The sequence below is a fragment of the Eschrichtius robustus genome, chromosome 3 (genome assembly GCF_028021215.1).
Source record: "Eschrichtius robustus isolate mEscRob2 chromosome 3, mEscRob2.pri, whole genome shotgun sequence".
Classification (NCBI taxonomy): domain Eukaryota; kingdom Metazoa; phylum Chordata; class Mammalia; order Artiodactyla; family Eschrichtiidae; genus Eschrichtius; species Eschrichtius robustus.
In genome coordinates, this window is record NC_090826.1 from 62,452,046 (window position 1) to 62,476,122 (window position 24,077).

At 34.4% G+C, this 24,077-nt stretch overlaps 1 protein-coding gene across 1 annotated transcript in view; it reads right to left on the reverse strand.

Moving 5' to 3' along the window:
- The window catches only part of NEGR1 (neuronal growth regulator 1), an 897,928-nt gene that overhangs the window by 512,954 nt on the left and 360,897 nt on the right, over positions 1–24,077 (reverse strand). Inside the window, exon 2 of the mRNA XM_068538018.1 lies at positions 6,155–6,387. Coding sequence (XP_068394119.1) covers positions 6,155–6,387 — 233 coding nt within the window. The remainder of the gene's footprint in view (positions 1–6,154; positions 6,388–24,077) is intronic.

Here is a 24,077-nt window from a genome sequence, read left to right on the forward strand (position 1 = left end):
AATTCCAGCTTAAAGTAAATAAGTCATGGGGATATAATGTACCGCACGGTGACTGCTGGAGGAGGTCATGGAAAGGACATGACAACAGGTTGACCCTTGGGCTGGACTCAGGCAATCTGAGGGTCCTCCCCCCTCCCCCCGTCCTGTATGTTCTGCCCACCCTTTCCATTCTAGGAGACGTTTCCAGGATGCAGCCTTGAGAGAGCAATGTGTTGTTAGGACCATCTGAACTGAAGTCATGACTGAACCCTGTTAAGGCCTCTATATAAACTTTTAAGATTCTGGCGGGTCGGTTTGGAGGTCTACTCATCTTGTGATCACTCAAGACAAGCCTCATATATAAGCTTCCTTGTTTCTTAAAGCTGCCACCTACCAATCTGAAATGGTCTGCCTCTTTCTTAGGTCTTTCCTCGCCCTCTGTGTACGGTGACACAGTCTGGGATTTCACCAGAGGAACTCCCAAGGTTGGAAATCAATAGTGATTACAGTTAATAATACTGGATTGTATATTTGAAAGTTGCTAAGAGAGTAGATCTTAAAGTTCTTCTCACAAGGAAAAAGAAAATTTGTAACTATGTTTGGCGACCAATGCTAACTAGGCTTATTGCGGTGATCATTTACAATATATACAAATATGGAATCATTATGTTGCATTCCTGAAACTAATATAATGTTATATGTCAATTAAAATAATAATTTTTAATGTAATATGTTTTACAACTATTGATAATGTACTATAAAGTTACATCCCTTAAAGCTAAAGGTTCTTTGGCTAGGATAATGAAACATAATTATGTTAAGTAACCATTTTTATTTTGGGTGGTTTATTATTTGTTTCTCAACTAAAAATATTAAGAATATATGCTTTGGGTCTTTATCACTTCTTTGTGTTTTAAAGTAGGTCCAAAATTGGGGTTCCTACATATAATCTTTATCTCCCCCACAGGTATAAATAGAGATTGAATAAAACAGAGTGGGAGCCAGTCTGAGGGCTTTGTCCTAAACCGCTATTGCATTCAGACATTGCCTATTTTGACATCTATGGGCTCTGTTAAGCTTTTCTTAGTGCTAATATTTTTCTTTGCTTTCGGTTTGTAGCTTTTTGAAAAGTTTGAAGTATTTACTGTTGCAGAACAATGACTTGAGTTTTCTAATGGATGTGGTATTTTAACATACTTTTTTGACCATTATAGCTTTTCTCCCCTTTGGGTCTTTGAGGAAGGCGGGCCCATGTCCTGTGATGCTGCGTTACTGCCAGCCTGCTCAACTTGGAGCAGAAATGTGGTATCTTTCTCTGCCAGTGTGTTCCTTGTGTGGGCTTTAATATTCATAAAAAGGATGTTAGAATTTGATTAAGATATGCTGGTCTTTAAAGAATATGGCTCTAAACTTGTGGGCACATAGAATAATTGCTCTCCAGATACTCATCGGTAAGTATAATTTTGAACTATCTTTACCTGAATTCCTATTCAAAGACCCACTGAGAGAAATAATATTTGTGAAGGTTTGACTCAGGAAGGATAAGCTCTAAAATTTACTCATAGATTAAGCAATAATCAAAAAGCAATCACACTGTTATTGAATTAGCATCTTGTTAAATTTATTTTTAGATTAAAACAATTTTTTTATACTTCCCTGCACTTCAGGTTATGTTGAGAGGTGTTATGAAGAACAATCCTATGAATGAGTTCTGTGCATGCCGTACAGTTACTGCTGAAATATTCCTTACAGCTCACAATGATATTCTGAGATGACTCACGGTCAAATTACTTCCCTGAGTAACAGGACCAGAGCACTAAGAAATAGAAGTTTTAACCTTCAGGGCCATGGAATGAATAGCTGATCTTGTTTCTCTTTCTGTGTTGGGTGCTAGAAATCTTAGAACTAAAAATTTTACCAAGCTCTAAAAATATATAGAAATCATGGCAAAAATTTTTATAATCTATTACATCTGACTGCATCCTATTCTTCTTACCTTATCTTTTGCTTCTGATTTCTCCTAATTGCCTTGGTGTACTAAATACTTTGGTATAAGCCACTTTAAATTCCCAACCAATGTAAAACAGAATGTTAATAATGAATGGTATTTGAATGTGTTGTCTTTCCACTTTACAAAGATTTTCTCTAAACAATGACTAAGCCAGAGGCAAGGATCTAACATGGTCATAGTTAGGGATCTTTGACTTGAAAGGAGATGGAATTTAAAATTAGGATATTTATTAGAGGAATAGTCTTGTGATAAATCGCTGGAGAAGGAAAAAGAAGAAGGTAGGATTGAACAGAGCAAGAAGTTGAGCTGTAGTGGATGCTGTTCAATAGCTTCAGCTGCTCTCAAGCCAAAATAGCCCATCAGAGTTATCCTGCTCGGGCTGGAAGGGAGAGGCTTTTATACTCCCGGTGTTAATCAGTCATCAGACGTTGTTGCTCTAGGCAGAACTAGGCTTTGCCTCTCTACAGCTGAGGCTAACTTTGAAAGGGCTGACCACCATATGCTGTCTGCCGACGGCACTCCCAGCAGCTAGGAAAACAAGCCCATCCTTGAAAAGGGAAGCATAGCACCCCGTCTATCACAAATATTTTAGGTAAGTAAAATACCCTGAGGAAATTAGAACACACTCAGCAAGTTAAACACCCTTGAGAAATTATTTTGCTCATAGGCTTATGTGCTAGTCATACCTCCTTCTATCCTGCCTAGAGAAAACCTAGAGTATGTTTCCCTGGAAGGGCACGAGTTGAATGATAAACGTTCCATATATTGTGTGCATGTGAATGTGTTTGTGTGTGTGTGTGTGTGTGTATGTGTGTGTGTATCTTAAAACAATATACATTTGTTATTTCAGTTTCTGTCCTGGCACATCTTAACTGCTCATAGTCTCACAAGGCTGCAGGCGAGGCGTTGGCTGGGGCTGTTGTATGTATATTCAGTTATTATGCGATATTTTGGGGTGTCTATTTTGTGCTGTATACAACTTAGACTCTAGACATGGACTTAAAGTAGAAACCATTGTGTTATATATTTGAATGGAAAGCATTTACATTTTATGTTTCGTTTCAAAACAGTATTGTAATAGGGATCTCCCTTCATAACAAGTATTCAAGCTGCATACATTTTTATACTCATGAACAAGAAAGATACTCTTAGTAAATGCTACACCACATGATTTGAAACACTGGACAATTAGGTAACTTGGTTTCACAGCGTTATATACAGGTAATGAAAAATTTATTTTCTTACTAAATCTATCAGCCAGTTTCCACCCCCTTGAAGCAAAACTCCAATTCACCACATTCTTCAAATTTGTGAGTACATCCATTGTTCAGCTCAGTTGGTGAAAGAAAAACATGGAGATAAATAAGGCGTACTTGCAGAATAAATACTAGAAGGTGCTACTGTGTAAAAATTAGTTTGCATGGTTCTCAATACAAGTGTTATATAAGTGTTATGAAATATTTTTTTTTTCATTTTTTAACTTAAAAACCTTTTTCCCTTTCAAATCAAAAGCAAACAGTCACAGTGGATTTTTTTTTTTTTTCCCAGTCATTTGTCTTTTTGCTTTTGACTAGAACAGACCTTAAAATTTTCTGATCTGAGTCCTCTTCCTTCAAATGAGAAAACTAAAGTTTAGAGAGGCTTGAGAATTACCCATTTCCTGAGGGAAAATTCAGGATTGGAATCCAGGTTTTCCAACTCCTACTTCAGTGTCTTTTCTCCCCCATTATTGCATTTATTGATATTAATAGCTCTGAGAAATCAGTAACATAAACAAATTTCCCATGCGCAAAGTCTGTGTGGGCAAGATATCCTTTTGATCACCCCCTTTCTAAAATGACTTTTTAAAAATAGCTCCCTTGAGTACATAGTTTCAACAATTAAAGATGAGCTTTGTTTTTACCAGCCAATGTGTGTTTGACATTAGTTATTAATAAATAGCTTCCTCTCACTTGCTAAATTTCTTTATCTTGTTGAATCAAGGCTTGACAAATTATTAGGCAATGAACATATACTTCAAAACTATCCAACTACTCCTGAGTATCAGACAACCTAACAAATTTAGAGACTGAAGAAATGTGCACATCAGTTTATTTTTGTTAACTGAGAGGAAATGTAGCTTAAGTAGGGTTTGACTTTTTAAGACATTTATTTAGTTCTTGAATTGACTGACAAGCCTATTAATTTGTTCCCTGAATTTTATTAATGTAATTGGAAAACTGCCCACATGTCAATCAACTTCTATTAAGTAATTATGTTCATAAATACTGTAAAGTTATTAGCTTTTAATTTGACCCAACCACACACATCAAAACAGTAACACAAATTACATTTTTCTAGAGGAACAAAATATTATACTGATAAAAAATTCAATAAGTGCATTTGTAAAATGTACTTCCTAAAATGGTACCCAAAAGTTTATACTGGCCAGCAAAAAAGAGTGCCAAAGTAAGGCATGTAACAGTTTTAAAACTGTGTACAGTATTAAACAACCTATGTAATATAAAGTTATGAAGAAATTCTATGGAAATTAACATTTTCATTAGCAGGGCATATATATATATGCATATATATATGTATTTGGGGTCTGGTTAAAAAATATGGGCCTAACAGGGAATAAGAGAGAATGGAAAAAAGGAAAGAGGGATATTTTTAGTGTTCAGAAGTATATTGTTTAAACATATAAGAAGTAAAATGTCTTTATCTCAAGTGACTCAAATATATTACCATCAAAGTGCACTTTTCCTCATGTAATAAAATTTTTTTGTAGTGTTTGAACTAGAAACTCAAGTCAAAAGGCACTGAACTAAACAGGAGAACAGGATTAGGCTTGGATAACTGAAGAAATGTGTTTGTGTCTTGTAATCTCATGTCATTTTTTGAAGCTGGATAAACTGCCCTCTGGAATCTCTGGATAATCTCTGAATGAAGATGGACTTTGATGAAAACTTTATTATTTTCTTATATGCTCTTAAATAAGGAACATCACCAAAGTCTTCAATGATTTGTAATAAGGAAAACCACTGAGGAAATTCACTGCCTTACTCTTCAATTTATACTTTCCTTCTTAAAGTTAATTGTTTAATAAGTTTAATCATTACCACAAAGTTAAAATATTTACTAATAATTGAAGCTTTGTTTGAACACAGTTTTACCTTTATGTGAGGAAATAAAGCTCAATTAATAAAGTTGTAGAATAACAATCTTTTCTGAATGTAAGCCATGTACCTAAATTAATATTTACTGTTGATTTTTGAAGGGTAAACTCAGAAATAATACAACTAACTTGCAAATTCAGCTTTCCTGATAGGAATAAAACATGCATTCGCTGGCACTACATTATCATATAATTTGTTATTAATTTTACTTAGAAATGCTGCAATGTCATTTTGAGTTCCACAGTATACTATTTCTATGCAACCAACACATGGTTTATCTATAAGCATGAGGATATAATGCAAAAGGGCAAAAATACACATTTTCTATTCTACTAGCATTATAATTATATTTTCCTTGAAAAGTATTTGTGTTGAGGATAAATATGCTCTTACATTTTAGTATGCAAGAAAAGTAAAATAATTGTATGATTCTGTTTATATTTGGAGATTGTAAGTTAGCTAGCATGATTTATGATCTACTGAAAGTAAATCAAAGTATAAAGCATTGTGAACCATATTTTTTCAATTATTCTACCTTTAAATAAAGTAATTCTAGAAGGCTGCTTCTTTTCATTGTGACTTAAATCAAAGTAAATAGAAGCTGGATCGAGACAGAGTGTTGGAAAGCTTGAGGATTACTTTTAAAGAGTTATTATTCATATTTCAAAAAGTTCTAATATTTTAATGTAGCCATCATAGGCTATCAAAAATTTATTTTAATGTACCAATCATGGGTTCACAAAGATTTACTGAAGGGGTGAGTCATAGGAAGATACAAAATGAATCATATACAAAATAATCATAATGTGATGTTAATGGATAATTTTTGATCTCAGTTAAGTGGGGATTTGTATGCCTATAAAAGCCATTATACTTAACGGAATCTAAGAACATAAATCCCTGAAGACAATGACAACATATCTTTCAACATTGTCAGCTACCTCTCGGTCATTTTGATATCTAAATATTGAACATTTCTAAGCATAGCAGACATGGAAATGCATACCTTGCACAGTTAGATGCACCTGCATTGTTCTCGGTGTATGTTGAGTCTGAACAGAACATGTGTATGGGCCATCGTCTGTCACATCTACATTCTGTATCTGGAGGCTGTAGTCCCTTTTATTCAATGTTGAAATTGAGACTCGAGGATCCACTGACCACTTATCACCTCCCGCAAAAATAATACTTGACCGGTTCAGCCAGGCACCCTTTGAAGCTCCATCTTCCAAATAACACCTACAAACAGACGGAACATTATTAATCAAAATGAAAATGAGAGACAATATTATCTTTGTTCTGAGTGTATTTCCATATGCTGAATTACGGCACTGCATCAAATGCAAACATCAGCCATAAACACAGGAGACATGAACACGCTGGTACATTTTTCATTCCCAAAGCAAATATGAAACAATACCTTCCTACAGTTTGGTTTAGTTTTATTTTTTAAGTGTGTGTGTGTGTGTGTGTATGTGTATTTTAATTCAAAGCCAGTCAAAATCCTTTTTTATTCTGTCTGGATGACAAGTAAATTTAAATAAGGTTAAATTAGTTCAAATAGCAATTTCAACATTAAAACACATTTCTTTCTTTGAAATTATAAGAAGTAGAATAGGTTCATGAGCTAGCCTCGTTTAACCCAATCCAATTCTGAATATACTGTACCAGATACATAAAGCACAGAATGGTACCATATACATGTTTATTTTTAAAATTACCTGCATTTGCAGAGCGGTAGACCTGTACACTGAAACTATGAACTGCATTTCACTGATAATATTGCTGTTGTAATTAAATGTAGCAAGGCTAATATAATACTTTTAGTAGCAAATTCTTGCTGTCTTTTCAATAAACCGACCAATAGTTTTTCCAGAAAGCATTCATTTATCCAACAAAAACACGTATGGAGCATGTACTATTCATGGATTCAAAGGGTATTGCCTTTGCTCTCCAAAACTTTTAGTCTACTAAGGAGGACAATCTAATTAAGCCAACCAGTTAATACTATACAGAAAGAAGAATATTTTTATGAAATCAGGCACAAGGTACATGAGAGACAAATGAGGGTTACTTGACTTAGAAAGGTTGTTGTGAGTACAGAAAAAGGCTTTCTAGAATAGAAAAATGCCTGAGATAAAGAGATGAGGAGTGGAAGATGTGGTGTTCTAGACAGAGGTGCTATATGCGCATAACTCCCGGGAAAGGTGAGAGAGACAGCCGGGCATTTTAAGGAAGTACAGAAAAGCATGGGATGTAAGGTAGGAGGGATGAGAGACAAAATCGGAAAGGTAAACTAGAGCTAGATGATAATAGCAAGCATGATGACTACTAGTAGATTTTAAGGCCAAATTTGAAGCCATTTATTCAGAGTTGTATTCTATAACAAAATTTAAAAATATAGCTTTGTATCTAATAGGAGTCAGTCATGTCAAGATTTAGAACAGAAGGCTGTGGTCATATATCAGTGATTTTGCTGAGGACTGGCATTCTAAGTTTCAACTTGAAAACGTGCTGCTACAAATTAAAGACTGGTTCTCTTAAATGAGTACAAAGCACAGCTACAGAATGAAAATACACATACATCGAAATAGTTTGACAGCATTCCTACAGAACACCTTGGGGGATTGAACACAGTGTTTTGAGATTGCTACAAAATTGCAAGCTGAAAGCAACAGGGTAGGCTGCTGCCAACTGTATCAAACTAATCAGTGGGTGAAAAAATAAGGAACAAGGTACATTGCAGAATCTAATTTGCAGTCAGCTTCAGCATCTACAGAATACAAACTAGCAGAAGTCATAAAGGTCATTGTTAATTGAAAAGCTTTTCCTGATGTATTTAATGAAGAAAATAAAACCCACTTTAATGACATAATTAAACAATTATAGTATATTGTCATTCTTAATAACATGCAGAAAGAAGATACAGGGGTCATAGTTCCCATTTCACAAGATCACACGTGTACTGGTATAGCATAGAACACTGAAATACCACTACTAGGATTATGATAATTCCTCTGTCTGTATTTAATATCTGGGTTCATCAAATGTTTATTGTGTGACCTCTGCATTTGTGGCCTTCACACTTTATCCTATCTGGTGCTCATAACAACCCTGTGAGGTATAGATTGCTATGCTCAATTCATCACTAGAATATAAATGGAATTTTGTGGTTAAATGACTTGCCCAAGCCACACTGTTAGTGGGTGGCAAAGTTGAATTCATAATCAAGTCTTCTATTTCCACATTCAATGTCCTTTTCACCATAATGCAGATCAAAGACTTTTAAAATAGTTTTCAGAAATGGGAAGATGATTAGAATGTTGCAGACATTACTGCAAGTAATTTCTTATTTACTGAATGTGACCAACTGCTTAACCTGTCCTATTCTAAAGGAAGCGGAAAATTAATCATTAATGGATATTTTACCATGAAAGTCTGATTTAGAACACTCTGCCTGGCATTTTCCTTTCCCTAGAGACAGCAGCAGCTTTACCTTTATTTGGGGGGTATCAGGAAGACCACAGAGAGTAACTAGTATTTAGATACTAGAGCTTTCATAGACCCGATCTGGGTTCTAGCTCTTAATCTTAGCATAAGCACTATTCCTCTGTTCTGGCATGTCAGGGACCTTCACAGGAGAAGAGACTCTAAGTTCTTCACTGAGAAAAATGAAAAAAAAGCGGGGGGGCCCTTTGTGTCTCCTCGGCTTGGATAACTATCTTCCATAATTGTTATTGGTCCCAACCCAAAGCTTTTCAAGACATACATTAGGAAGACCCTTGAATGAGACTCAGGGAAAAAAAGAAAATTGGGGTATTATTTCCTTGGACTTCTGTAGAGCAATTCTCAGATTACACTACTGAAGTAGAATCTAAATAACTCAAATTACCATATATGGAATTTTACAAATTGAGAATAGCAAGGCCTAGGAATGACTTTCTATTTTTATAAAAACATAAGATACTTATACATACTATATGTAATTTTAAGCTCAACTATAAGATGATTATGTAAAATATATGAGATAGGCATATACACATACGATTCCTTGAGAATAAGGACTATGTCTCCTATCTATCTACCTCCTCTTTGTTCTCCACTTTCCCCTGAGTTTGTTTTTGGTTTTGTTTTTGCTTTTTTCATGTACACAAAGAGATACTGCTAGATATGTGTATGCTGTATTAAGAAGAAATTCTGGAAAGAAGGAAAGTATTTAGGGTATGATAGAGGGGAGCGGGAGGGCGGAAAAAGGACAGAAGTGGTGAGAATTTCATTTTGTACTCTTTGGGCATCAAAAACTTTTTTTTTTAGTTGAAGAACACTAATGTGTAAAGATATAATCTGTTGGAATCCTTGCCCACACAGAATTTATAATTTAGCAAGGATAATAAATTATATTCATGACTAGCCATCATAAAGAATAGGAAGTGAAAATATAGTAATTAAATTGTTGTTATAATGGATTATTATAATTGTCTGAGGGTCTCTTGCTTCTGCCCTTGACTCCGTTCTCCCCACAATAAACAGAATGAACTTTAGAGTTTAAATCAGATCATCGACAACTCTAAGCCTTCCTATTTCACTCATAAGAAAAACTCTTAATCCCTATAGTGACCAATTGTCCTATGTGATCTGGCCCCTTGATGCTTCTCTGGCCTTGTCAGTTCCCACTCTTTCCCATTTACTCTGCTCTAGACTCTGGGCCTCCAGCTGTGCTTCCAACAAATCACACTTGCTCTTGCCCCAGGAAGTTGGCATTTCTTACTGCTTCTTCTGCCTGGAACTCTCCTCCCCCAGAGGTCTGCATAATGTATTACACAGTAGCAAAGTTACACAGTAGCAAAGGTGAGGGGTTCTCCTGTTTAGGATGGAGAAATTAATGTGTGAGAGAGAGGGTGGTGAAGCAAAGATGATCAGATCACTGATGAGGGTAGGATGAAGCAATAGTTCTCAGGTCAAAAACTTGGATCATTTTTCATCTCTGGACTTCCAAATAGAACGTTTTAACAGCTAGTGATCTTAGGATCCCTTTGAAGTCTAGATAATGAAATAATCTGAATAAAATGTTTAATAATGAATATATCCTTTAATTGAGGATGCCACAGCTTTTTTTGAAAGGAGTTTCCCCCCCCCCACTTAAAAAAATCTTCTAGACTACCTACTTTATAGGGAGATGACTGAAGCAGTTCCAAAAATACACTCCTCAACATAAGCTGTGCTAACACCAAGACAAATATCATGACAAACACTTAAATTTTCAATCATCTGGATGTTGTGTAACATAGTTCCAAACATCTGGTTGCTGGAAAATGTATAGAAAATAGCTTTAATAGTTCCTTTTGTTCAAGACTGTTATTTATTTAAACCCAGGCTTAAGATAGTTAATGCTTTTCTAATAAGACTGGCACTGCTGCTTCTGAAATCTTTTAAGGAGCTCCTTTATAAATGAGATTTGTACATATCAGGCAGGTCCTTATTTTGAGGGTATAAAGTCCCGCTTGGTGAGGTGCTAGTTGAACAAAATGATGTTGGAGTAATTCTAACAGACCTCTCTGTGACACTTTCTCCTGCGGTGATTAAATCTGAAAGGTGGACATCAGAGAGCTTAGTGGAAATTAGCATATTTGGTTATTTATTATTTTTTAAACTCGATTAAGAAATTAAGCCTGTGGCTGCTGAAGAATGATTTTTTCCTTTCATATCTCTAAATTCCCTGTAACACATTCCAAAAACATAAGCCTTAGTGCCATTACCATTACCCCACACAGCAGGATTTATTCTGCTCGATGGAAAAAGACCAGCTTTTCTCAAGACCCGTTGATTAATGAAAGCCCCTATTAAAGGTACTAATTAATAAGAGAAGAAAAGTACAATTTCCCTTGGATCCAAAGCTAAACCATGTGAAAATGATCTACCTATGAAGGGACTGGCCAGCTACCTTCACAGCTGTCTTTTCATTCTATCACAAAGTTCTAAATTTGACAAAAGAACTTTCAAAAGCACACAGAAAAAATAAAAAAATTCAGAACATCATACAACCTCTATGCTAATTCTGCATACAAAGAGAGCCTTGATATCCTGGTTTCAAGGCCAATATGAGGTAAGAAAAGTAAAGTAGAGATTAAATAGAACAGAACAAATTCTATCTCCTCACACACTTGCCTTTGTTTTTAAGATGTTCTCTTCTTAATGTCTTTCATGCCAGTTATTCCTTGGATAATATAATAGATATTGATATGGGTATACATATGAATACGGATATGGATACAGATAATTATACACATATATGTATAGATGTATATATAAGTGATTATATAACATGTAATATTTACTAGACAATAATATCTTTATATATAATATTATGGGTGAAATGCTTCCTATTATCTTTCTATTTTGGCAAGTGTAGGGCATGCATGACTTTGTCAAGGGAAATCCATAATTTGGATTTCAAATTGTGGATTTTCAAAGAATCATCAATTTGTCTAATGAACTTATTTAATGAAGCACTCACCCTTATAGATGGTGAAAATTATATTTTAAAATATATCTAAAGAGATTTCTAATTGAGAAATGCACTTCTACAGGTAACAGTTCAATACTGTTGTGTAGGTAATAATATATATACTAACATTACAATCTGCCAGATACTGTTCTAAGCACATGATATCTATTTCTCATTCAATCTTCACAACAACCCTTTGTGATAGATACCGTCAAGTTATCATTTTGCCCATTTTACAGTGAAGGAAGTGAGGTACAGAGAGGTTATGTAACTTATGACTTGCCTATTGAAATTTGTAATGCATCATAATAACTTTATTATGACATAATTTCATTAAACCTCCAGGCATAAGTATGTAAGTATTATTAATGACACATGTACATTTATTTTTAGAATGGGAAATATGCCATGTTGGGCACATTTTACTTTTTACATGGTAGCACACACACACACAAAAACATACCAAATAACATTGATTTCTTATTTTGTAAGAGAAAGAAATTGATTTCCTATACATTTTACTCTAGTACATCTTTGTAATAATAAAGCTATATTAAAAATGTCTTGGATAAGAGATTGAAAGTTATGAGCTACTATGTAATTATAACAGCAAATTCTCAAACATACGTATTTTTGATATTGTAAATCAGAGAAAAGAACACTGAAAATAATAAAGCTTTTTAAAAAAATGTTTATTGCTTTTTCATACATTCTATACCTAATTAATAAAAGAAGTGAACTTTAATGTGATCAGGCAATGGTATTAATTCATACCTTTAAGTCTTATTTTAATGCAAAGTTTATAGTAAGTCTGTATTTTTAAAAACATATATATACAATATGTATATATATACATATATACATGTATGTGTATATATATGTATATAAAACCCAACATTTTAAATGCCTAAGAAATAATCAAAATTTGGTTTGGGATTAATCTCTAAATTCCAGACATTGAAATCACTCATTTTAACTGATAATTAAACCATGTTTTTCTATAATACTACAAATTGCTTTATCTTTTTCTTTTCATTGTCTCATTTAAGTCAAGCTTCCATTTTAGCCTGTCTGACCATGTTTAGAAAAGGCAATGTCAAGGAATTTTTACTTTTAGGGTGTTTCAATACGTTATTTGTAAATCACTCAACATATGAATTAACATTTATTAAGTAAAATAGGCATGGATAGAGTGAAAGAAAGCCTATATATTGACTAAAGAGAGTAGGAAAGTCTTTGTGCAATGTACTGACATTTTTGGCCTATTACTAAAGTCTAATTATGATCGTCTTGTCTTGATAATAATAATAAATTCCGTTTGCTGAATGTGGTATGGAAAATACTTTCATATATGATCTCATTTAACCCTCACAAAAGCATTTTGAGAGGTAGGTAGGTCTTATTATCTCTACATTAAGAATGGTGCATGCATGAATGCAGGATGGATAAATGAGGCAGAGAATGTAAAAAGGAAGAGGAGTTACATATTTGAAAAGTTAGTTTAAGACTAGCTCTGTTCAAATGGCTTTACTCAGGAATCAAATTGGAAATTTGTCATTTCTACTTTTTAAATTCAACTAAACCACTTGCTTTCTCCCACATGGACGTAAATGTGAGATATTTGGATCTGGAAGGGCTTCAAGATTTTTGTTAACTGGCAGGGTCTCTTAACCGCTGTGGGGAGAATTCTGTCTGCAGTGCTATCTCCCTGGCAGCTGCTTCCTGGAGAAGTTGGACTTTCACCTCAGGAGCTATAAAGGGAATGAACACAACATTCAGAATGCATGCAGGAGGTGTTTAAAATAGCAATATCAGAGAAGCAGAATGCAGCCAGGTCCAGAGAAGTGAAGAGATAATGCTCTAGGCTCCAGGCAAGCCTCTCTATCCCATCTTCTTAGGGATGGAGCTAGATACAGACACCTCACTCTTAAAACAAGGGAAAAAACCACATGGAATTCTGTACCAAAAACAATATCAGCAATTCTACTCCCTTCCATCAAACACCTACTTCCTTCCAGTAAACATCTTTGTATTTAAGTCATTTGGAAAGTATTCTATTTGCATATAAATACAGATGATAAAATAAGAAACAGCAAATCGATATACAGAAATGTTCTAAACTCAACTGCTTTGTCAAATTAAGTATATGCTACTTTACAGCATCAGTAAATACAGATATTTAAAAAACAAAAATAATTATTTCCTCTTTCTCGCTCTGCTTAATGTTGACCTTTAAACTTTCTACTGGTCACCGATGGATTTTTCTTCTTGCCTTTTTTCTAATAAAAGGTATTCTGAGCACAAATTTTACTTTATGAATAAAGAATGGCTACATAGCACAATTAATTAAAACCAGCCTTGTGATCATTAACTAAAGTAGCCATTAATCCATATTTACCTGTCCTCTCTTGAGAAAACTAAGCCATATTTCAATATGAGATATGCCTTAAAATACAAATTAGGGAACGTATCCCAGAGGGGGGAAAAAAATGTAGTTTTTTTTTTGTTTTTCATCTGCTTCCTGCAAACAAATTTAAACTGATTATATTTTCTCAAAATATGCTAAAAGTTAAAAATATTATCATATTTAAGTTTTTGTTAGATCACAGGGACAAATTATTTGTCCTTGAGAAGCAGCATAGTGTAGTGATCAATTATAGTTAATATTGGAGTTCAAATGTTACCTTTCTTGTGCACTAGCAGTGGAACCTAGGGCAAATTAATTTACCTTAGTTTTCTCACCTGTAAAATGGGATTAGTAATATTATTTATTTGGTAAGATTGTAATGAGGATTTGTTTGTTAACTGTGCTCAGGATGGAGCCAGATACACGGTAAGTACATAATTAAGGATAATTATTTTCAATCCACCTTCCTATGGTTAACTTGATGTTTAAAACAAAACAAACTACCACCATCATCAATGACCAAAATCCCTTTGTGCTATAAAATATAATTTGAAGGATGAAAAAAAAAGGCATTCGTAGAGTCTGGCTTGACAGAGCAAAGTGTTACTTATCTACATTGCCATAGCCCAGGGCTGGTTCACAAGAAATAATTTTGCAGATAAATGAATGTCATACCTTAAAGTACTTCTCCTATTTTACCTTCCTTGAACTTCCAGAAAACCTTTTTTTTTTTTATTGTACTTCCTCCTCTTATAGGCAGAGCATGTTAAGAAAAAGAGAGTTTCAGTGTTACTGCCTTTTTTTAAAGTTATATTGACACTCAAAACTTAGGTTTACATACCAAGTCCCTGGTTTACTAGCAATTGTTTTGGGCAAGTAACTTGACTCAAAGTAATTCTGTTAAAGCCTTACTCACATATTTGCAAAATAGAGATAGCACCACTTGTACTAATTCCTATTTTGGTATAAGATTAAATGAGACTCTGCATGGCAAATAGATTTATAAAGTTATAAGGAAAAATATACATGAAAATACTTTGTAATTATTATAAGGTTTTATGAGTTAATTTTCCTCATAACTCTAGGACATGGTTATGAACCTCTATTTGCAGATTGCATGAACACAGTGATCTTCCCAAACTCAGCGAGATGAAGAAAAGGTGAGCAATTGTTTTCTTTTTGCTTTTATGGTCCATAAAATGATTTTCTATATAAACTATACAGAAACTAACAGGTTCTATGTAAACTATTGCATGTTTTTAAATTGTCACCTAAAATTTTTATTGTAAGCTAAGGTCTTTGCAAAAATTATAATTTCTGATTACTATAAACATGGATATTTTAAAATAAAACTGTTAATCCTCACATTTAAATGTGTTAATTCTCACTTTTAAATGCATCCAAGAAAATCTAAATAACATAGTGATTTGATATTCACTATCAGTCATTTTTTTTAAAAGATGAACAAGATCTGTTTTTTAAAAAATGCTACATTGTTGCTCTTTCTCCTCAAACTCATATTTTCGTTCCACTTATGCTATATAATTTGATTCTAACCTAAATTTTAAAAAATTAAAATCTTTTATTGATACCTTATCTTCTCTGCAGTAAAATTAAATGTAAATTGAGTATAAAAATTCTTATGACTGGAAGGATCTAAGTGTAAAAAATATTATGGAGGAATTTATTTTTACAATCATTAATAGTATACAATTGATTAAATCATATATATCATACATTTTGATAAATATTGAACTTTTTTATTGCTTTACGTAGATAATAATGGATGTCTTAATGAGGTGGCTTTATCTAGACACATGCAAAAACCTTCTTGTGCAAATAAGGATGCTATTTGCTCACGTGAAATAGAGTTTAGAATCAATTCTACGGAACCTTGTTTTCTTAAATCAAACTATGAGGATACAAAGAATCCTGTTATAGCAACACCACTCAATTTTTTTAACTCCATCAGTATGATATGATTACAGTAATCTATCATCAAAAACATTCCCAATATCTTTTATAACTCTATTGTATCTTCATGTAGACGCTCATGTAGATGTGTTGAAAATTTGAAACTGCCTAAATTGCAATAGAATTTAGCAGACTCTAGAATTATTTGTTATATCAAAATCAACACCAATATTTTATTTTATTTTTTTAAGTTAATCTTTATTTTATATTGGAGTATAGTTGATTTACAATGTTGTGTTAGTTTCAGGTGTACAGCGAAGTGATTCAGTTACACATATATCCATTCTTTTTTAGATTCTCTTCCCATATGTTATTACAGAATATTGAGTAGAGTTCCCTGTGCTATACAGTAGGTCCTTGTTGACCATATAACCCATGTATAGTAGTGTGTATATGTCAATCCCAAACTCCTAATTCAATCCCCCCACACACACCTTCCAACTTTGGTAACCATAAGTTTGTTTTCAAAGTCTGAGTCTGTTTCTGCTTTGTAAACATGTTCATCAGTATCATCTTTTTAGATTCCACATATAAGTGATATCATACGATATTTGTCTTTCTCTGTCTGACTTAATTCACTTAGTATGACAATCTCTAGGTCCATCCATATTGCTGTAAATGGCATTATTTCATTCTTTTTTACGGCCAGAGTAATATTCCATCGTATATATGTACCACATCTTCTTTATCCATTCCGCTGTGGATGGACATTTAGCTTGCTTCCATACCTTAGTTATTCTAAATACTGCTGCAATGAACATTGGGGTGCATATATCTTTTTGAATTATGGTTTTCTCCAGATATATGCTCAGGAGTGGAATTCCTGGATCATATGGTAACTCTATTTTTATTTTTTTAAGGAACCTCCATACTGTTCTTCATAGTTGCTGTACCAATTTACATTCCAACAGTGTAAGAAGCTTCCCTTTTCTCCACACCCTCTCCAGCATTTATTGTTTGTAGATTTTTTGATGATGGCCTTTCTGACCTCTGGTGTGAGGTGATACCTCATTGTAGTTTTGATTTGCATTTCTCTAATAATTAGTGATGTTGAGCATCTTTTCATGTGTTTGTTGGCCATCTGTATGTCTTCTTTGGAGAAATGTCTACTTAGGTCTTCTGCCCATTTTTTTATTGAGTTGTTTGTTTTTTTGAGCTTTTGAGTTTTTTGTTTGTTTGTTGATACTGAGCTGCATGAGCCGTTTGTATATTTCAGAGATTAATCCATTGTCAGTTGCATCACTTGCAAATATATTCTCCCAGTCTGTAGGTTGTCTTTTCATTTTGTTTATGGTTTCCTTTGCTGTGCAGAAGCTTTTAAGTTTCATTAGGTCCCATTTGTTTATTTTTGTTTTTATTTTCATTACTCTAGGAGGTGGATCCAAAAAGATATTGTTAAGATTTATGTCAAAGAGTGTTCTGCCTATGTTTTCCTCTAAGAGTTTTATAGCATCCAGTCTTACATTCTGGTCTTTAATACATTTCAAGTTTATTTTTTGTGTATGGTGTTAGAGAAACTTCTAATTTCATTCTTTCACACATAGCTGTCCAGTTTTCCCAGCACCACTTATTGAAGAGACTGTCTTTTCTCTATTGTATATTCTTGCCTCCTTTGTTGTAGATTAATTGACCATAAGTGTGTGGGTTTATCTCTGTACTTTCTATCCTACTCCATTAATCTATAAGTCTGTCTTTGTGCCAGTACCATACTGTTTTGATTACTGTAGCTTTGTAGTAGTGTCTGAAGTCAGGGAGTCTGATTCTTCTAGCTCTATTCTTCTCTCTCAAGATAAAAAAAAAAAAATGCAGGGATCAGATCATGTAAGGCTTTATGGCCCATTATATAAGAATTTGTATTTTGTTCCAAGGACAATGAGATATCTTATGGCCAAGGAGAGAGTGAATGGTTCCTAGAGCTAGGATAGTTCTGGGTTAGGAATGGCCTTACAATAAATATCCACGTGGAACCCTCCTACACTGTTGGTGGGAATGTAAGTCGATGCAGCCACTATGGAGAACAGTATGGAGGTTCCTCAGAAAACTAAAAACAGAGTTACCTAATCATCCAGCAATCCCTCTCCTGGGCATATATCTGGAGAAAACTCTAATTCGAAAAGATACATGCAATGTATCTTCAATGTTCACTTCAGCACTATTTACAATAACCAAGACATGGAAGCAACCTAGATGTCCATTGACAGTGGAATGGGTAGAGAAGTGGTACATGCATACATACAATGGAATATTACTCAGCCACAAAAAGAATGAAATAATGCCATTTGCAGCAACATGGATGGACCTAGAGAACACCAACATTGTATATAGTCTCTGTTTCATTTCTTGTGGGTTTTACACTTCAGACTATGCTCCATGATATGATTCTGTATGTTTGAGAGATTTAGTGAAAGATGAGTGCAAAAGTAAGAGGTAGGAACTGGAAGCAATTCAACCACAGGCCTACACTCTCAGGCAGGTCAATTTTAGGAAAGAAAACATATGAAAATTTAAGTCAATAAATATTTAAAAATTATCTGTTCCTGCACAGGCCTTTGAAAGTCATCATATATCTTTAGGGCATTTATACCACAGTTGGAAAATTTTTGATACCTGAAATGCAGTATTTTGTATCTTTTTCTACTGTTAAGCTATTTAACTCCTTATTTAAAGCTATTAGCATTATTTGCCTCTATTTTTTCTCCTTTTCAACTTTCAGCTTCTATCTACCTAGGGGTAGGGAATATAGACAACTGAATCTATGTGAGAATTATTAGAATATTAGTTTTCAGATTGCCTGTACTGCCCCAAAGACATTCTTCATGAACAACATGGGCTTGTTGAATAATTGCTTAAAAAGTCTGAATTCCTTCTATTTCAAGTGTATGTTTAAAGTTGCTGGAAATCTGAGCCAGGCTGCATGATAATCATCTATTCATCAGTAAATTAAAAATATTTAGCTAGTCTTTTAAAACTGCTGATAATAATATCTTAATTTTGCTAAATGTCCAGAGCTTAATTATTCTTTTTTTGTTTGCTCAATATTAAAATACACTTGAAAATTTTTAGCTAATACCTGTGTATTTTAAATATATGTGTTGGTAGTCTTTTGGGTTTCTTTTCTTTTTCAGAAATCTAAAATATACTTTTCTCTGTGATCAATTCTTTCATTATTGTTAAACCTTTGTAGCTTCAAGAGGTATGTGTGTGCTTCAAGAGTTGTGTGTGCTTGTGTGTGTGTGTTGTGAGAGAAGGGAGGAGAGACACATTCAGTGTAAAAATGCACAAGAAGTAAAAACGAATACTTAATAATTACCAGAATAGTAAACAATGGCAAAATCTGAATATGTAACCAACATATAATTTATATTCATTTCATCTGAGCTCTTTCTTACAGAAAGTACCAGAATCTCTCTAAATATTAATGTTCTCTTGCTAGAGGATCCATCCAGTAGTAGCATCTAGTGGACAGCTGGACCTGTCATATCTCAGTGCCTGGCTGGCTCAGTAAAGCAAGTGCCTCCAAGGGATGTAAAATTCCACTGTGATTTAGGAAAAGCTGAAATTTCAGCCATGACTTTCTGACTGGATCTCTCCTTACTAGACTGCTACATATTTTCCTATCTCCGTGACTGAATCATCTCCCAAGGTCAGAATTCTGTGATATTAGTCACTACTTCCTTGAGTCACTATAAAAAGCAAACTTGAAGAGTAAAAAAGAAAACCATCACTATAATGTTCTCTAAAAACAGATGAATCGGGCTTCCCTGGTGGCGCAGTGGTTGAGAATCTGCCTGCCAATGCAGGGGACACGGGTTCGAGCCCTGGTCCGGGAAGATCCCACATGCCGTGTAGCAACTAGGCCCGTGAGCCACAGCTACTGAGCCTGCGCGTCTGGAGCCTGTGCTCCGCAACAAGAGAGGCCGCGATAGTGAGAGGCCCGCGCACCACGATGAAGAGTGGCCCTCACTTGCCGCAACTAGAGAAAGCCCTCGCGCAGAAACGAAGACCCAACACAGCCATAAAATAAATAAATTAATTAATTAATTAAAAAAAAAAAAAAACAACAGATGAATCGAAATCTGGGAAAAATACTGAAACGGTTTCTCCAAGATAGTTTTACCTTGAATTCAGAACAACATGGAGTTGAATCACAATTCTTATTGACACTAACCAGCCCTAGGAATTTGGGCACTACTTAATTTTTCTAAGCCTTCACATTTGATTCTTTAAAATGAGGATAGTAATATGTACTTGAAGAAGCTATTTTGTGAAGATTAACTGAAATGTTCCAGATGACAAGACCTAAATACCTCACCTTAGATGTCATTTCTTTGGAAAGCCCTCTGTGACATCTCTGCTCCAAGCCCCTAGACAGCTTTAATGGACCTTTCCTAAAGCTTGCATTTCCCCCAGCATGTTAACTACCTTGCTTTATTACCCTGCACTGCAAAATCCCTTGCTTAATTGTATCACCCCTGCTAAACTGTAAAGGATCCTGGTTGACTTACTCACTATGATGACCAGTAATAAGCACAATGTCTGTTACACAGTTGGTGCTTTAAAAAAAGTGTGTATTTTGAATAATATGAGGACTTCAAATAAGATATTGTGCAAATGGTACATAAAAGAGAAGAAATCAAATTCTTCTGGACACAGAAAAGGGTGGGACTAGGTCAGAGCAGGTTTAGTAGAAGAGGTAGCACTGGCATTCACCCTACTCCCACTGTATTTTAGAGCTTTTGTTCCTGATTATTCTAAATTAAAACACACACATGAATGTCTGGATTTCCTCTACGGTTCCAAAACGGAATATATCATTTGGAACAAACAGGAATGCCCACTGTCTACAGAGTTTGTTTTTACCTGCTGTTCATTTAACTATAAAAATTACATAGGCCAAATTCTAGGTTTGATGCACTGAAAGTAGAACAAACTCCTATTTGTCTCAGAAAAAACAAATGGAAGCCACTCACATCATGGTATTTTCTTTCCTAAATTTCTGGAACATGTGAAAAAAGCTCAAGGGCTGGGTTAAGTAGATAAATAGTGAGTAAGGAGGAGGCATAAAGAAAACTCAATAAATGAACAAATATTTTGTTAAACATGAGAAACCTTACTCATTTGGTCTTAATTTGATTGGAGCAATATATTATTTTTAATTGTTATCCTTACACATACAAAGATAGGTTTTTATATTTTTATTTGATGATCTACAAACATGTTCTTGGCTACATATTATCATTGTTTATGTCATTTACCTTGGACTTCCAACTTTAGGTTCCTCCTACGGTAATTCTTTCATTTCTCAGCAAAAGATAAATTTTTCACCCACTGTCCTTAAAGGTATCTGCATTTTCTTGCTGAACACACTAGCAATTGCTTTTAGTATAGCTTGTAGTTAGCATATTACATATTTGTGGAATGTAATTAAACATGATAAACATATGGTCATAATGAATTAGAGACGGAAAAGAAGAATGGAAATTGAGTGCATTTTAAATTAGAAATTTAAAGCGCAGTGTCCCCAATAATTTTAAGGATTGCTACGTTTTTAAAAATATTTATTTATTTGGCTGTGTCGGGTCTTAGTTGTGGTATGCGGGATCTTTCGTCGTGGCAGGCAGGCTCAGTAGTTGCAACGCCCAGGCTCTCTAGTTGTGGTGCATGGGCTCTAGAGTGCGTAGGGTTAGTTGCCCTGACATGTGGGATCTTAGTTCTCCGACCAGGGATCGAACCCACATCCCCTGCATTGGAAGGTGGATTCTTAACCACTGGACCACCAGGGAAGTCCCAGGGTTGCTACATTTGAAATTCTTTTTTTACTTGAAATATTTTCACCCTCGAAGACCCTGTTTTATTCTTGAAATGGTTTCCTATGTAAGAAACTCCTTAGCATTTACTCTACAATTCTCTACCTTAGCCATTAATCTCCCACGTAAAGCTGTCAAAATCTTTTATGAAAATCGAAGTGTACAATATCCACTTTTATCTTTCACAATGCATTATTTTCAAGCATCCCAGCAAGTTAGTTAAGCGCAAACTGCCTTGTAAAAATCATGTTAGAAATATAGCCACACTTTCTTCAGCTTTTCTTCTGTTACCAACATTTCACAGTTGTCTTTGCAATCAATACTGAACACACAGGACTGTTGTTTCCTGGCTTGCTTGTCTCCTGAGCTCCTTAATTCATGACTCAGTTCTTATTCAAAAGGACTTCATGGATGTCATACTATATACACACATGTATGTTTCTCTCTCTCTCTAATCGGACTCTCTCATTATGAGCCTTTGAAAGAAGCTATCATATCTTTCTTTTTGTTTTCTCTAAAGTACTAGTTTATCATATGTATGTTTCCAGGATTTCAAATCAACACTGCACAATTCTTTAATGGCTCACTTTATTTTTTATGTACTTAGTACAAAAGAAAAAAAGATGGGCTATAAAATAAATATAGGACTTTATGGAGAGCTAATAGATTTTAAAGTGACATTTTACCGAGTTACAAACAAGTGAATGGATTAAATTTCCTTTGAAACACACACCAGTGCAATAATTAAAGGAAACCATTTCTGGCAAAGTATACGTTTTATTTTTGCCGAACTCCAAACTGTCTTATAAATAATGAGGAGCATTTGTCTTTCATCTTTAGCAATGGCTGAATGTCATCATTATCTAACAGATGCTCAGTGACCCTTGTGAAATAAGTTGGTCATTCAAATCAGCTATTAATGGGCAGGCAGCTATAGCAGGCAAATCACTAATATTACAACTAATTAAACTCCACTTTGTATTTAAACAGAAAACACGGTGAAACTGAGACATACCTGTCTAATCTTACTGAGAAATAACCAAACTTCAAAATGAATTCAAGATTTTTATTTTGAGTCTGAGTCAATTCCCATTTCAATTCCCTCAGTAAATTAAAAGACAAAAACTACTTCCTTGTTTTAAATAAGCTTACAATCAACAATGGAGGATATGCAAAATATTTACACCATGACAGATGTGATAGAAGTGCTATAAGATACTTAATGGTTTATAGAACTTCAAGAAAGTAGCGATCATAACTCACCACAGTAGAAGAATTAGGAAAACTACCTAGAGAAACAGGGATGTGAGATGGCTCTTTATAGACAGGAATCATTTAGAGAGTTAGATAGGGGGATGAATAAGAGCTGTCAACAGAACAGTTCACAGCAGGAAAGAAGAGAAGCACAGGTAAAGAGGTACAGCATAGGGAATGAGGCTGTAGTGTAGCATGCAATCTGATATGATTAAATGGGAGTGTAGGAGAGAAGTGGGGAATACGGTTCCAGAATTCATCTGGAGGTGAATGACAGATGATTTCAGATGCTGACCTGTGAATTTTGGAACAATTTCAGTAAGCAATAAAGATGTTTTAGAGTAGATAAGGGATATTTTTGAAGGAGTTAGGGAGGAGGGCTTTTTTTTTTTTTTTTTTTAGCATATCCTGTGAACTGGATAGTAAGCTAAGTGATTTCATATATACTGTGTGATAAAATTTTCATAATAACCCTCTGAAATATATGTTATTATCCCTCTTATATACTGAAGAAAGAGGCTCCAGAGGTATTAATAATTTCCCCAAGGTAGGAGAATCAGAAAACAGCAGTACTTTAAATGTTCCCTTCATTCATCCAGGCATTATTTTCCACAAGAAGCTATTAAGCTCCCTACTTGTTTTCAGCACTGCCCTATTGGCTAAGAATACTGAGTTGGAAATATATGGTCCCAGAAATTCCAGAAATTCTCAGAATAGTAAGGAGACACAGGGGTAAATAGAACAAAATGATATACTGTGATAGGTAGTATAATGCACATAGGTAAAAATTCCAAAGAGAGGATAAAAGAAGGAAAGCATAAATCCTCCTTGTGTAGTCTGAATTGAAATGAGGATTCTTAAAACAGGCAGAATATTTAGTTAGAAGCTATGATCTTAGCCTGAAGTTATTGCAGACTTGATTGGCTTGTCAACAAAGAAAACTTAAAGGAAAAAATACTTGGGAGAGTCATAGTCAAGGTGG